At 45.5% G+C, this 14,632-nt stretch overlaps 2 protein-coding genes across 4 annotated transcripts in view; one reads left to right on the plus strand and one right to left on the minus strand.

Annotated features, from left to right (window-relative positions):
• Positions 1–579: 579 nt before the first annotated feature.
• pomk (protein O-mannose kinase) lies at positions 580–3,282 on the minus strand. Of its 2 annotated transcripts, none has more exons than XM_080510647.1 (3): positions 3,154–3,282; positions 2,318–2,611; positions 580–1,657 (listed from the first exon to the last, which is right to left on the minus strand). In XM_080510647.1, exons 2-3 carry the CDS (start codon positions 2,597–2,599, stop codon positions 893–895), a joined length of 1,047 nt encoding a protein of 348 aa, XP_080366773.1. In that variant the 5' UTR covers positions 2,600–2,611; positions 3,154–3,282; the 3' UTR covers positions 580–892. The 2 variants fall into 2 exon arrangements, with proteins under 2 accessions (XP_080366773.1, XP_080366774.1); XM_080510648.1 differs by having other exon boundaries at positions 3,125–3,265.
• Positions 3,283–5,356: 2,074 nt separating this feature from the next.
• pam (peptidylglycine alpha-amidating monooxygenase) overlaps positions 5,357–14,632 on the plus strand; it is a 29,139-nt gene continuing 19,863 nt past the window's right edge. For both annotated transcript variants that reach the window (XM_080510229.1, XM_080510230.1), the window contains exons 1-6: positions 5,357–5,421; positions 10,187–10,301; positions 12,107–12,221; positions 12,652–12,709; positions 12,849–12,936; positions 14,506–14,597. In XM_080510229.1, the coding sequence (XP_080366355.1) occupies positions 10,210–10,301; positions 12,107–12,221; positions 12,652–12,709; positions 12,849–12,936; positions 14,506–14,597 (445 nt within the window). In that variant the 5' untranslated portion in view covers positions 5,357–5,421; positions 10,187–10,209. The remainder of the gene's footprint in view (positions 5,422–10,186; positions 10,302–12,106; positions 12,222–12,651; positions 12,710–12,848; positions 12,937–14,505; positions 14,598–14,632) is intronic.

Raw genomic sequence — 14,632 nt, forward strand, 5'->3', positions numbered from 1 at the left:
AGTGAGGTTTGTTTATATATACTGACATATTTTACGTGTTCACTTGTTTTTATATTGTTGATTAAACTCAACAGAAGTAGGAACACCTCAAAAAAGTCCAGTGCAAAAAAACCCCTCATGTTGTCACAATTTGACCTGCTAATTCACCTTAAAGAGAATTTCAGTCCAACCCACGACACACAATCACTTAATCACTCAAAGTGATTGTGAAACAACAATCTGGGTTTTCATGAGCCGTCAGTTATGATAATCAAATAAGTAAAACTTTTTTGTAAAAAATAAATATATATATATATATATATATATCAATCTGTGTATAGTCTATGTAAGATATAAAACTAATTATTTTCAATTAAAAAAAAAAAGTCTTGAAGTATTTTACTGTAATCTACTAGTCACTTGTATTATTTGTTCAGTGAAGTTCCAGGAACATGAGAGGAGTCTGTCCTGACCAGCACTGAATGAAGAACTATATATTGAAGCTCTTCATGATGTAAACACTTAAATGTAGATTTGTGACGTTGATGAATTAAATGCTGACACGCCTATTGTGTATTAATTTTTTTATTTGCAGTGTATTCTCAATTAAACAACAAAAACAGCAACTTTTATTCCAAAAAAACCCCCAAAACTACACTTGTTTCCTTCTTTATTCATTTAATTTTTTCCTCACACCCTCTCGTGGGCTGTTTCCTGTCGTGTTTGACCGTTTGGTTCCAGTCCTGCAGGTTTCTAGACGCCTGGTTCGGAGCTTTACACTCAGAAATGGACCCGTCGATGAAAAACAGCCTCGTACCTCCAGAACACCTCCTCCCTCGGAAGCTCCGCCTGGTTTCCCTTTGTTGGAAACCCATTAGTAAAAAAAAAAAAACGTTGAAGACGTTTCCCCTCCCTACAGCATGTCCCTGGCGCCGTCTCGCACCATGCTGCTGTAGACCGATCTGTAGACCTTCAGGACGTCTCCGGCGGAGGGGCGGAGCCGCGGCTCCGCCTTCTTGCACTGCTCGTGGATCTGGAACAGGTGGAAGTGGACCAGGTCCCCTCCGGACACTCGTCCCATCAGGGCCCACGTCACGTTGGGGATCTTCCAGATGTCCGTCTTCTCGTCGTACCCGGGCATGAGTTCGTCGGAGAAGGGCGTCCCCTCGGCCCCGGACGGCCACAGCTGCTCGGGGGCCACGAAGTCGCCGCTCAGCTCGCGGTGGCCGCACTTCACCAGCAGGCCCCTGGGGGCGTCGGCCTCGGGCAGCGCGTCCAGGTCGTTCACCACCAGGTGGAAGTCGCTGGTCAGCAGGAACTGGGACAGCGTCTTCTCCACGCTGTTGGAGTCGCACATGACGCGGCGGCCGGCCGGGCCAGAGTGCAGGTGGTCCAGGACCGACACGTACTCCGTGGCCAGCCTCAGGCGCGTCTGCCACGTGTTGTGGCGCTGGTACTGGGGCAGGGCCAGCACCCGGTCCAGGTTCAGCAGGGAGCCCAGCGGGTGGAACTGGGTCACCACCAGGTGGTCCTCGGGGCACAGCCCCACCAGCTGCACCACCCGGGGGTCCTGCAGCGCCTGCAGCATGGACAGCCCGTGCAGGAAGTCCTCCAGGTAGTCCACTGAGGACAGCGAGGACAGCGCCACCTTCTGGGCTCTCCACTCCGCCAGGTACACCTGGGGACAAGAGGAGGAGGAGGAGGAGGAGTTACACCTCCTACTGAGGGGAGGAGGAGGAGTTACACTTCCAACGGTGGGGGAAGGAGGAGGAGTTCCACCTCCAACTGAGGGGGGAAGGAGGAGGAGGAGGAGTTACACCTTCTACTGAGGGGAGGAGGAGTTACAATTCCAACAGAGGGGAGGAGGAGGAGTTACACCTCCTATAGAGGGGGAAGGAGGAGGAGTTACACCTCCAACTGAGGGGGGAAGAGGAGGAGGAGGAGGAGTTACATCTACTACTACTGGGGGAAGGAGAAGGAGGAGGAGGAGAAGGTGGAGGACATACATCACCGACAGATAGAGGGAAAGAGGAGGAGGAGTTACACAAGAAGGAGGAGGAAATATACCTCCAACTGAGGGGAGGAGGAGTTACACCTTCGATTGAGGGGAGGAAGAGGAGTTACACCTCCGACTGAGGGGAGGAAGAGGAGTTACACCTCCGACTGCGGGGGGCAAGGAGGAAGAGGAGGAGTTACACTTCCAACTGAGGGGAGGAGGAGGAGTTACACCTCTGACTGAGGGAGGAAGGAGGAGAAGTTGCACCTCCTCATGAGGGAACCAGTGACTGAACAGTGACTCAGTGTGCAGCGTATCAAGAGTTCCAGGTTGCCGCCATACCTTCTTCACCGCTCCCTCACCAATCAGCTTCAGCCTGCGTACTTCTGCTCGGACCTGTGAGCACTGCAGCCACGGCGTGCAGTTCTTCATCGTGGCCATCTTGAAGTGTCGGGGGGCGCAGCGGGCGTGGGCGTTTGCGGCGTGGGCGGCCCGCGGCTCCTGGGCCTGGTACTCAGAGTCCAGGTACAGGTAGAGGAAGGCGTTGCAGAGGAGCAGAGCGGCGAGGCACAAGGCCACGGCGGGAGCTCCGCGGGAGACGGGACAGCAGCCCAGTCGACTCATGGCGCCCTACATCTGCAACACACATTCACACGTCGACATATGTTAACACACATTCACACACGTCAACACACACTCACAATATTCTGTCCCGCCCAGTGACAGATGTCAAAGTGAGGCTGGATTTATATAAAAAAAACAAAAAACAAACATTCTGAAGGCTGCTAATATATAATATAATAATAAAGAACCTCATCGACTCACGTGCAACTGTATTTTGTGTCAGAGGCATCGTTAAAAAATGTCATGCTGCTTAAGTTGCTCTTATGTTACTTAAAAAATATAAATTTCCTCCAGCTTCAGTAAAATAATTCTCCATGGTATGTAAACGTATTTATGCTGGTTCCACACCTGCGTGGATTAGACCTTTGGGACGTGAACCAAACGTATTTAAAGATTATTATGACGTGATTCCCAGCGATCATCAGGAGGAGAAATGGACCGAGAAGCTGAATGATCCAGGTTGAACGTGATCACGTGAGCAGACAGGACCTGGATCTACACGTTACGTCTCAGTGTTTAACTCACATTTAATGTTTGATTTTCTTCATACTGACCGTATCGCCGCTCACATGACGCTGACATCCACAAAAGTACCCCAAAAAACACACACTAAAGTATCCAAAACACACCGATCGCTGCACTATTCACCCAAACACACTCTAAAATTAGTGCACTGTTTCCGGAAAAGGAACGCAACATCCGGTTAGGTTTTCAGAATTAAGGTCCGACCAATTGTGGTGGGTGTCGTCTCCGACAAAAACGTTGTGCGTTATGAGTTTTATCTGATATTTAAAAAGCAAGAATCGTGATTAAAAAAAATTCAAAATTATGAGTAAAAATCTAAAGTAGAATTTAGACAAAATAGACAAAAAAAGGCAAAATTATGACATTTACCGGACTTAAGAAAAAGAGTAAGGATACTAAATAAAAATTCTGAATAACAATTTTAATCATATTTTGAAAAAGTCAAAATTCTGGGAAGAAAATGAGAATTTCGATCCTAATATGAATGAGGAGAAATTATTTTGAGGGGGAAAAAAAACATACAAACATAAGAAAGAGATCCTAATCCTCTTCTGGTGCATTAATCATTTATAACTTTAGTATTGTTATTTTGCCACAAAAAACACTTTGACTGGTTGCATCGGTGATTGGTGAGAATTCAAACTTACTTGTACTTCCTACTTATGTATATATGATACCGCAATACTCAAGATTGTGTAATCTCCGGAAATGATTGTCCAAACACTAAACCCATTCTTTCCTTCCCTTTTATTGAAGAACATGAACTGTTTGGTTTTGCTGCACAATGCCAAGAGTTTGTCACCTCTAAATTAAAATACCGTCTGTTTCTGGAAGATCCTGCATAGGAATGCTGATTTTACTATTTTACCACCTGCCAAAGCAGTGGTGCCCCTAGGATTCAATTTCATAGTACGCACCCCCCCAACCCCCAAACCCTAACCCTGCACCACCGTGCAGCCCCAGCTCTGTTAGTGTCAAACAATTATTTGTAATGAAGCATATTTTATGTACAACATCTTTGAATATAGTATCTTCACGTCTCATTTGGTGTGGCTACAGCATAGGAGTTAATGTTCCACCAAATAATAAAGAGGGGTCTTTTTCGAGCTCTGTTTGCTTATCAGCTGATTCACATCAGTAACTACATGGAAGAGGTTTATGGCCACCTCCCAAAAAAATTGCACAGTAATTCAAGATTGACCCCCAGCAGCTCCCCGGATACTGTCCGGAGGCAGCAGCATGATCCTCAGATATTCATTTTGTTCAATTAAATTTGATGTGTATTTCACCAAATATAACGAAACCATCTCACAACACTTTTACAGAGAATAGATAAAGAAAACTATGAATAAAATTTGTTTAAATGCAAAGCTGCAATACAACCCTGAGGGATGTAAGTATATAAAGTCTATGAAGTAAACAACAAACCCTTGTCCCTGTTTGGGCACCAGGTTATGAAGTAAACAATAACAGGTGTGTCAAAGAGGATGATAAAAGACTTCAGTGATGATTTTGTGCTTGCGTAGAAAAGGATTTAATGCACAAGTAGTTTAGCATAAAAAATACAGGTGAACGTTCAACCTGGGAGTTAGCGCTGCCAATCTGCTTCCTCTACTGAGTGTAGGATCTGTCTCATTTTATAGAGGTCCAAATGGCATGAATGGACCTTCTAAATAAGGTATGAGTGACCGTAAAATCACATCAGGATGGCTGGTCTTCATCCAAGACCCGTTTTACAACCGAAGTTGACACAGCAAAACTGACCTCCAAGTATCTGTTATCTGGTGGAAGCCGTAAAAATTTAAAAACTACTCTCGTCTAATCTCATGGCGCCAGACCAAGGTGGCACAAAGTTCACTTCATATTTAAATAAACTTTTTATTTTTATTTAAACTTGTAGGGAGGGGGCACACTGTCAAAGTTTTGAAGTTAAACTGTGAAATTATTATTATTATTATTAGTTTTTATAGGTCACGTTCTTCTTCCGGTCTGTTTGTGCGCGTGGGAGGAGACAGGCAGTGATGTAGCGGGCTGTTCCCGCACGTAGATGCTCCCCCCACCCCACCCCCCCTCCCTCCACTTTTCGGAGCCTCTGTCGGGCTCGCTTGAGTCCTTGTTCCTTCAGGTAGACGCCCCCCGTCCCTCCTCTCCCCCCCCCCCCCGGCTGCTTGGTCCAGTCCCCCGCAGAGCAGAGGCGACCACCGGGCTGTTCTCGCAGGGAGACCCCCCCCCCCCTTCCACTGCTCGGTTCAGCACTGTGAGACGAAGGAGTGGAGACGAGCAGCGGCAGCCAACAGGTATGTACAGTGTATATCTGCGACACATATGCGTTCATTGCCCCGGGGCCTTGTTCCACTATTTCCGACTCCGTTATACATTTAGCAGCGTTTTAGCAAATTCGTGTCTTGAGTCGACGTCAGAGTAGGAGAAACGAGCTTATTAGCCTGTAAGCTAACGAGCACAACAAGCCTCCTGGAGCCTGGAGAGGCTCCTCCGAGCCTCGGTGTTCAGCTCCTCCTCGGTGTTCAGCAGCTCGTCGGTGTTCGCACACACACGGCTGGATGGGTGTTTTCTGTTGGTGTTTGACAACCAGCTGCTTTGTTTGTATGGATGCGAGCTGCTTGACAGACTGAGACACCAGTGACACGATCAGACACCTGCTGTGATCAACTCCTAGTTCCCAATTCCCTTCTCCCAGTTCCCAGTTCGGGTAAAACCACCAGTGTTTCAAGGCTTTCCCCACATTGGGCTCGAACTCAGTGTTATGGTGTCTGGCCTGGTGCTGAAGGGCCCCCACACTACTCGGTCCTGTGTGGTTATTTTTTTGTTGTTGTTATTTTTGTTATTCGAGGTCGTGTGGTTCTCCTGTTCTCCAGGTTCTAGACATTCTCCTGCTTCCCCACACCTCATCTGATGCTTGTGTCTCCACCAGGCTCCTAAACAGGTGTGAGACCTCGAGCTGGTACAATAATGGTGTAATGAATCTGTGTGTGTGTGTGTGTGTGTGTGTGTGTGTGTGTGTGTGTGTGTGTGTGTGTGTGTGTGTGTGTGTGTGTGATGGAGTACGTGCAGTGGCCCATGAGTGGGAAGATCCTTGTTTCCATAGTTTCCCGTGTGCTCAGCTCGCAGTGTTGATGTCAGCAGCAGCGGCTCTGCCCCTTCACACTCCTCCCCTCACCATTCCCCCCGCCCGCCCTGCTCACAGCGATGACTCACCGCCATCCATCCCTCCATCCCTCCACCTTCTCCACAGAATCTCGGCTCGGCTATTTATAATCGAGCCGGTGATTGAAAGTGACGCGGCTCCGTGTCGTTCAGCCGTTCACGGCCTGCCACTCACAGGCCTGTTGATCTTGACACCTGCTGTGCTCTGAGCCTGTTGGTGCAGCTGCAGCACGGCGTGTACTAATGTGACTGCCCGTGGCGCCCTGGAGCAATGTAATCTGACGGGCTGTTAACCGTCGGCGCCAGGATGGAACCTTAGAGCATCTCAGGTTATGCTCCAGCATAACCTGTCCTGATTCATGCCATTGATTCTGTGTTTGCAAGTAACTTGACGGTCGTCCTCGGAGAGCACCGTTTAGAAACGGCTTTCATAAATAAAAAAAATAATCACATAAATGGAATGGGTGGAGTGGGAATCGGTCATCAGGATCATCAGATGGTCGGTTTATGGAAAAGCTCCGAAGGTTGTTGGTAAGATTTTAAAGTTGCCCTATGAGAGTCCACAAGAAATGTAGGACCCAGTTTGATTTGTTGATCTTTACTACGTTGTCAAATAGCTTTCTGAAAGAAATTCATCATTACACTCAGAAATAATGTTTTCAAAAAAAAGTTTATATTTTTGCTGGAGTTGCCGCGACGCCATCTTTGATTTCCCAGAAGCCCATGCGGCAGGTTTGCCAAGAGGACGTGTCAGAGAAACATAAACACAGTTCGATGGCTACAAATTCTGGTTTTGTGTGTAAACATATCGACTTCGCTGGGATCGATTGAGTAAACTGCCGGTTGGAAATGAGTGTAAATGGTTTATTCTCTGTATATTTTAAAGATTCACTCTGGTAGAGTAACCTTGACGATGAAGTGTAAAATGGAGTGAGGAGCTCAGATCGAACTGTTCAAGGAGCAGAATGTCTTCACTTCGCTCCAGTTTTCGCCTGTCGGTTTTTCTTTCTTCGCCTTTTTTTTATTAAAGTTAATGTTTCACCACATAACGACTCTGTTCAGACCCACATGTACGCTGTGATCAGCAGTAATGTAACAGGTTCGTCTTTCCTTTTCATGAACAGTTTTCCGACGGTCGTCCCCAGGTGGGGCAGACACGTGTCACAAGTCACATTCTTGGGTTTGACTGATTGCTGAAAACAAACAAACCAACACTTCCAAGATCTTGTGGCACTTCTTCTCAGAGCCGCCTCGTGAGAATCGCAACATTTCCAGTTCAAGGCGGGACATTAAGTTGCGTGGCCCCCGACTCGGCAGCAACCCTCCACCTCAATAAAACTGCGTTTCGCCAGCATCACTGTTTTTTGGGGCTAAAATACAGGAGAGCTTGACTTTAGACACGTGGGCCCGACGGACAGCTTGGAGTTGTATAAAGAAGTGTCTTGTTACAAGGTGACGACTTCTGAATTGAGGTAAGAATTGAGTCCCACAGGTTTGGGAGGATACTGAAGTCTAGATCTCTCAATAGCTAAACCTGTGATGACACGAGTCATCGTTCTGAATGCATTTTCACTTCTAAATGCTGAAGTGATCAATGCTGCCGTCTGTGCTTGTGTTTGGGAATGGGCTGCTACGACTTTTATTAGAATGATTCCTCGAGCCGTTCCTGAACAAATCCCCATAAACTGTGAAAAGGCACCTCATGGAGGAGATCAGAGACACGAACATTTCCTCTGGAATTTAACATTTGTACTTTTGATTACTTCTGTTATCCACTCAAGGTGAAATACAATGCCGGATGTTTTGATTTGGAATTCCGTGTGTGGAGACAGTCTGTCCCAGTCCAGCCTCTTGTCAGATGGACGCTGTGCTCGTCGACGGCGTCACGATGGTGATCTATAGGACGTCTTCAGTCAAGCCCCCTCAGGCGTCACTCGGCTGCCCACAGAGCCGCGTTGTGGGTTTTGTCAGTGAGCATCTTGTTGAAAGGTTCAGTTCCCAGTCGGACGTCGTCTCCGCTTTACGTTTGACCCGCCGCAGCATGGAGAGCCGTTTGGTCCCCAGTGGGCGTGGTGTTTGGAGGAGGGGACGGGACTGGACAATCCGGACAGAGGACTCGGGACCAACCTGTTTTGCAAAATGTTTCCTGGTGAAAACAAGAAACTGTTTTGAAACAAGAGCCTTCGATTTCACACCATTTCAATACCACAAATACAAAATTACATATACATGCGCAACATTATATTTTTTTTCATTTTCCTGTTAAATACTTAGACCGTTAAGTACCCGCAGTACCTTCTTTGTTTTCATACCTGCTGCTGTGCAATATTTTTGCACATATTTATTTATTTTGCAGACTTACGTCTATTATCGGAATTCAGTCATAGGTTTATTGTACATTGTTCAAATGTTTTATAGTGTTAATTTCTTCCTGTATATGGTATATTGTATATTTGGCTTCTTTTTTATTACCCTTTTCACTGCGGGTACTAGTAAATTTCAGTAAACGTTTCTTCCGTGCCCAAAAGTTTTTGGGGCTGGTGTAGAGAAAGAACAACAGAGTTTTAACAGCGTATCTATTGCAGGTTTGTTTTTATGAGGGCCATCGGGGGTATTTGGTGCGTTTCTAAAGCAGCTTTAGTGTACAGCTTGAAAGAGGCTCGGATTACAGAAAGCTTTCATCTCGTTTTGGACGCTACGTTACAAACAGTGAAAATGCAACTTTTTGTAAACGGCTGCCAAGGTGGAACTCGGAACGCAGGAGGATATCTACATAGAAAGAGATGGACAGGGAAGTTGTTTTTTTGTGGCTGTTGGTCATGTGTTGGTAGTTTGTGTTTTGGTCCTTTGTGAAGCTTTGCTGCAGTTTCTATCGCTCTAACATCTTTTTTTCATTCATATTGATGACTTGTAGAGAATTGCCGTTGTACACAGGAGCTGCAGTTTTCCCCAGGTGGCACCGTGAAGGGCGTCTTGATGTGGACGTGAAGTGAAGTTCAGACAGTTGTATAAAGGTTGTGACGTGTGTGTGGGTTTGACTCAAGCCTCCTTTATTTAGTTAGTCCAAACTGATTAAAAGCCGTGCCTCAATACCGAATTAAGTCAGGTCTGTACTCGTGTTCTCAAGGAGTTAAGAACTTGACAAGTCACCGAGACGTTCAGACGCCGGTCGGACGGAGGGTAATCCAACTTGCTCAATCAGATTTCACCACCTGCACACGAGGAGACGTCTGACCAGTTCCAGTCACTGGGTTCAGCAAAAAAAAAAAAAGTCCTTGTCCCTTGCGTGGATCTTGTTTGTGGTGCCCTTCGCCCCAGACCTGCCGCCTTGACCCATTCTCACAGTAGCGATAGCGATAAATCACGAAGCACTCCGGCTTTGACAAGGCCGCCAGCGAGGACGGACAGACCTACAGGATAGAACACCATTCTGACGCACACGCATTAGTTTGTGTTTCATTTTATCTATGATGAGATGTTCCTCGGTAGTTTCATAAAAAAAAAAAAAAAACATCCGAGTGTGCGGGTGTTATTATTGTCTTAATACAGCTTAAATTTCTGTCAATTATTTGTGGATTTTCACGACTTCCAACATGATAGAATGCATTTTTTGAGATCTTCCGTCACCAGTCGTCTCTCTCTTCTCCAAATAATCACAAGTCGGAGGAATTAAAGTGATCACATGTAATGTCTGTGATTAACCTGCAACGTTTTGTAATTGTCGGGAGGAGATGAGCTTATTTCGTCACGGCGATTGGCGTGTTGACTTTGCGTCAAGCGCCGTTTGACAGTTTGGAGGGCAGCGCGCCGTGTGCCGACAGTCTGTCCCTGCCACCGTTCCCCTCAGGAAGCTCCCGCCATTCTTCCTTCACACTGGTTTCATCTTCTTCCTCGCAGCCGCGCTGCCGACCGAAGGCACGATGGGAGTCGCAGCGCTGTGTCTGACGGTCCTCTGCCTCGTGTGCCACGGCCACGGCCTGGACCTCCAGCCGCTCCTGTACGCCTCCCAGAGGTAAGACGCTCCTTACTATCTCACCTTTTAACTGACGGCATTTTCTTCTCTGGGAATAATGGTCACTGGTGCTTCTTTGTACAATAAGACTTTAAAAGAGGTGGTTGAGGGGCATCTTACAGTTTAGTGTTTTTCAAAATGTCAACTATAAAAATTAGTGCAATCGATGAAAAAGAAATAAAATTAATTAATTGCACAATTTTCTGTAATTAATTGCGATTAATCACTTTCTTTTTCTCCTGGAGACTGAAGCTTGTAATGGATATTTATTCAAGGAAAGCCTCGGAATTAATGTCGACTCAACACACAGACTATATTTAAGTTAAAAGACTATTTTAGTAAATTCAACTGAAGCTGTTTCTCTCCAAGATCAGCAAAATAATAAAGACATAAATTAATAAACATCTAACATAAGTCGGGGTTTTGTTAGTGCAGGTCCACCGCTTTAAGAAATTGAATATTTCTAGAAATATTCTGGTTGTAAACTTATTACATGAACAAAGTGACAATAATATACTGTAATATTAGAGGTACCTGCAAGTCTTTTCTCCAGCTTTAACAGTTTGGTGGCTCCTGGTCAGCCAACATGGCAACCTGCTGTTTTGCTGCAGAATTACCACTGTGGTCGTAAAATCCGGCTTTTCAAAGTAAAACTAATGACTTTCACTTTTCTCAATAAGCCGTCGGGTAACTTTTAAAGTGAAACTTTCTACCTTAACGTTATTCCAGCAGCCAGAGACGCTGCACATGCTGCCGCTCTAGTAAGAGAGTTAAAAAAACAAACAAACAACAACCTAAAAACCATAAGTAAACAAAACTACGTGAATTATGTTAACTTTTTGTAACGAATTAAACGTTTCAAATCAATTCAATTGACGCGTTATTTTGGACAGCACTAATAAAAATTTAATGTTTAGAAGGCAAATAGTTAAAATCTTATAACACACACACACACAGACGTTATAACAAAATCGGCCTCGTGAAAAGTTGCGTAAGCCGACAGTCAGCAGGCAAAACACGCCTCATTATAGAATTACGAAATAAAGAGGAATCTTTGTGAAACTGACATCGAGGTACTTGTTGAAGTTGAAGCAAAGCAGGAAATATTGCTTTGGCCATCGAATGTCGGGAGAAGCGACAACAGGACGCCTGGTGCATGGGATGAGGTCATCACTGCAGTTGAGTGTGTCGGCTCAGAGCAGAGCTCGCCAGCGGGGAAAAAAAATTAATAATTGGCGGTTTGACGTTAGACTCCGTGCCAAAGATCCCAGCGTGGACAGGAGCTGCATGGGCACTCGGACGGCTTCGCTGCTTCTTGTCTCTTGCGCCAACTTAGAGCATAAATCATGGATCCATTAGTATCTGTCCTGGGAAGCGCTACCTCCTGACGTAGCAGTCGTGGGCCGTGCATTTCAGACCCAGGCCTTCACTTGTAGGTTGAGGAAGCCATTATTAAATCGACACAACTATTGCAGAAAGCATGGTTTAATTGAAGGGAATGGGACATATGTGGTGTTTGAGCTTGTTGAGCAGCTGCTGTGACACTTTCTACTTGTACTTTCACTGTTTATGATTATCAAGTTTTTCTTCAGGTCTTAAGTTTTTCACGCACTTTCTGCAGACTTTCACGGTCATTCTGCTCTGTTAGCAGTAAGATAATATCATGTCATTGATTCTTAGTGAAACCTTATTTATCTACACACTTTGAAAGCAGATTAAACGCCATCGCGGCCTGGATTTGGTCTACGAGCGTCGCGTTTGAGGCTGTTACCGAGTTGTGACGTTTCACGTCTTGTCTCCCACAGATCTCAGGACCACGGTTTGAATCCCAGTGAGTTTGTGTCTCGGAGCAGGCAGCTCCTCGTCAACCCTCACAACTTCACGGTGGACATCCGGATGCCCGGAGTCACCCCCGCCACGGTGAGTCTGCGGTCCGGGGTCGCCATCGGGAAATGAAGTGATTCAAGTGTTGAATTTACTCCATTTTTTTTTTTTAGGGGTTTATTCTTGACTGCGTGATTTACACGATCGGCCACATTCACACACTTCTGCACATTGTGACCAGCTTTAATGAGTTTCACCTGCAGCAGCTGCTTTTTGTGATCTCACCATGCAGGAATGTGGAATGAAATGTTTGAAAAGTGTTTTAAGGGTTTATGTCTGACCTTCTGAAATTCAGTAAAAATGTTAGTAATCATCTAAAGTGTTCCAGATTGTCCTGGACATGTGAACAAGCTAAATATAAGTCATTTTTTTCCCCTGACAAAAGACGTTTGGTTTTTTTCCTCAAAAGAAGAGCCGACTGTGTTGAAATGTCCGGGAAATATCTGACACCTTCTCACTGTTTCAGTCGGACACGTACCTGTGCATGGCGTATCCCGTTCCCACCACTCTCGATACATATATCGGTGAGTGTGCCGCAGGCTTTCTATGTTTTTGTTTGGCCGACAAGCGCATCACACCGCGCGTGAACTTGAACGTCTGTCTCGACGTGTCGAAAAATGACAATCGGCGGGATTCTGACTATCGTTATTTTGTCTTCCACAGTGGATTTCATTCCTCACGCCAGCATGAACACCGTCCACCACATGCTGCTGTTCGGCTGTCAGACGCCCGTCTCCAGCAGCAGCTACTGGTAAACGCCTCCAAACCACACACATCACCGGCTCCGTGGCCGTCTCCCTCCGTCTGTTTCTGTTTCAGGAAGTTGTGTTGGCCCCTTCCTCCTCTCGGAGCCGGATTCCAATAATGACGTTAAAATTACCTTACTGAGATAACTGATAAAATATGATGATGATGATGTTGTCTCTACTATATTAAATACCACATCAGGGATCCCCCAAGGTTCTGTCCCGGATCCACTTTAGTTTACTATCAGTCATTACCTCCGACATGCGCAGCTTCAGCTTTATGCTGACGACACTGTCGTTTACCGCAGCGTCTCTGCAAGCTGCCGTTGACGCTGCACAACTTGCACCTGTTTGGTTTTTTGGGAGCATTCGCCACATTAATCAATCAATCAATCAATCCAACTTTATTTCTATAGCCCTTTACAATCACCTAGTGGTATCCAAAGTGTTTTACAACAAAGCTATATGTAAACAAAACAATACATTAAGAAATAAATACGAGAATGATACATAAAAACAATAAATAAAACACAGGTGCGGTGCTGCAGGTTGGTGAAGCCTTCCAGAGATTCATAAAAACAGAGCATACAGAATAAAATACACTGCCCTAGACAGAGTTAAAAGCCAACTTTAAAAAGTGAGTTTTCAGCTTTGATTTAAAAAGGCCGAGATCAGTGGTGGTGCGAATATTTCAAAACAAAGCGATGTTGTTTTCTTGGTCCTCTTCCTATCATTAAAACCCTGCAGGGCAGGCAGATGGAACAAGTGACACCAGTATTTAGGTATTTTAATGGTTGAACATTTAACCTTTAGACCTCGTGTTGCAAACCAGGGTAAAGGCGCTTAAACTCAAGCTGGGTTTGGATTTTGTTCCTGCTACCTGTGCACGTCCCTGTCATCAAGTAATTGTTAAAGTGTGTGACGACGCCCGTCAGCCTCTTTAAGGGCAGCTAATAGCCACTTTGTGTCACCGGGTAAACAGGGTCAGCTCATTTCACAGGAATAACTGGAAGGTTCAGTCAAAAACATCCAGAACTACGTTCAGACCTTCAGTTCACCTGCAGGTGTTTTTAAACTTTATATTCTCCACACATTCCTCCCAATGCGTATTTCATTTTCATACACTTTCATATGCATTCCAGATTCGACCGTCACTGTGACACACACACAGCTGCAGAGTCGATAGACATTTAAAACCCTTTTGCTGAAGAAAAAAAACAGTGAGGTTAATGTGAAGAATGAACCATTAGGAGATTAGCGCATGATAAATCTGAGAATAAAAACGAAACTTCAATGTAACCGTAGCTTTGCTGAAGCATTTAAAACGCGTATTAACGAGCGTAAACAGGTTTAAATCTGGAACGGTTTCTCATTTCTCTATTCAGGAATACTTGTCATAATAATGAGTCACAGTGTTTGTGTTTTATGTGAATCTGTCACAGTGACTGTTACAGACAACTGCTGTTGTATTTTTAGATCCTTGTAACTCCGCCAATGTGTGTGTGTGTGTGTGTGTGATTTTCCGAGTCTCTCCATGGACTCGCTCAGACTGACGGTGTCGTTTCCTCTTGAAGGGACTGCGGCTCCGCACAAGGCACCTGTAAGGATGCGGCGTCCATCATGTACGCCTGGGCTCGCAACGCGCCGCCCACCAAGTTACCCAAAGGTCTGTGTGTCGGCTTCATTCGCTCAAAAGCACCG

Source organism: Blennius ocellaris (assembly GCF_963422515.1).
Source record: "Blennius ocellaris genome assembly, chromosome: 15".
In the NCBI taxonomy this organism is placed as follows: domain Eukaryota; kingdom Metazoa; phylum Chordata; class Actinopteri; order Blenniiformes; family Blenniidae; genus Blennius; species Blennius ocellaris.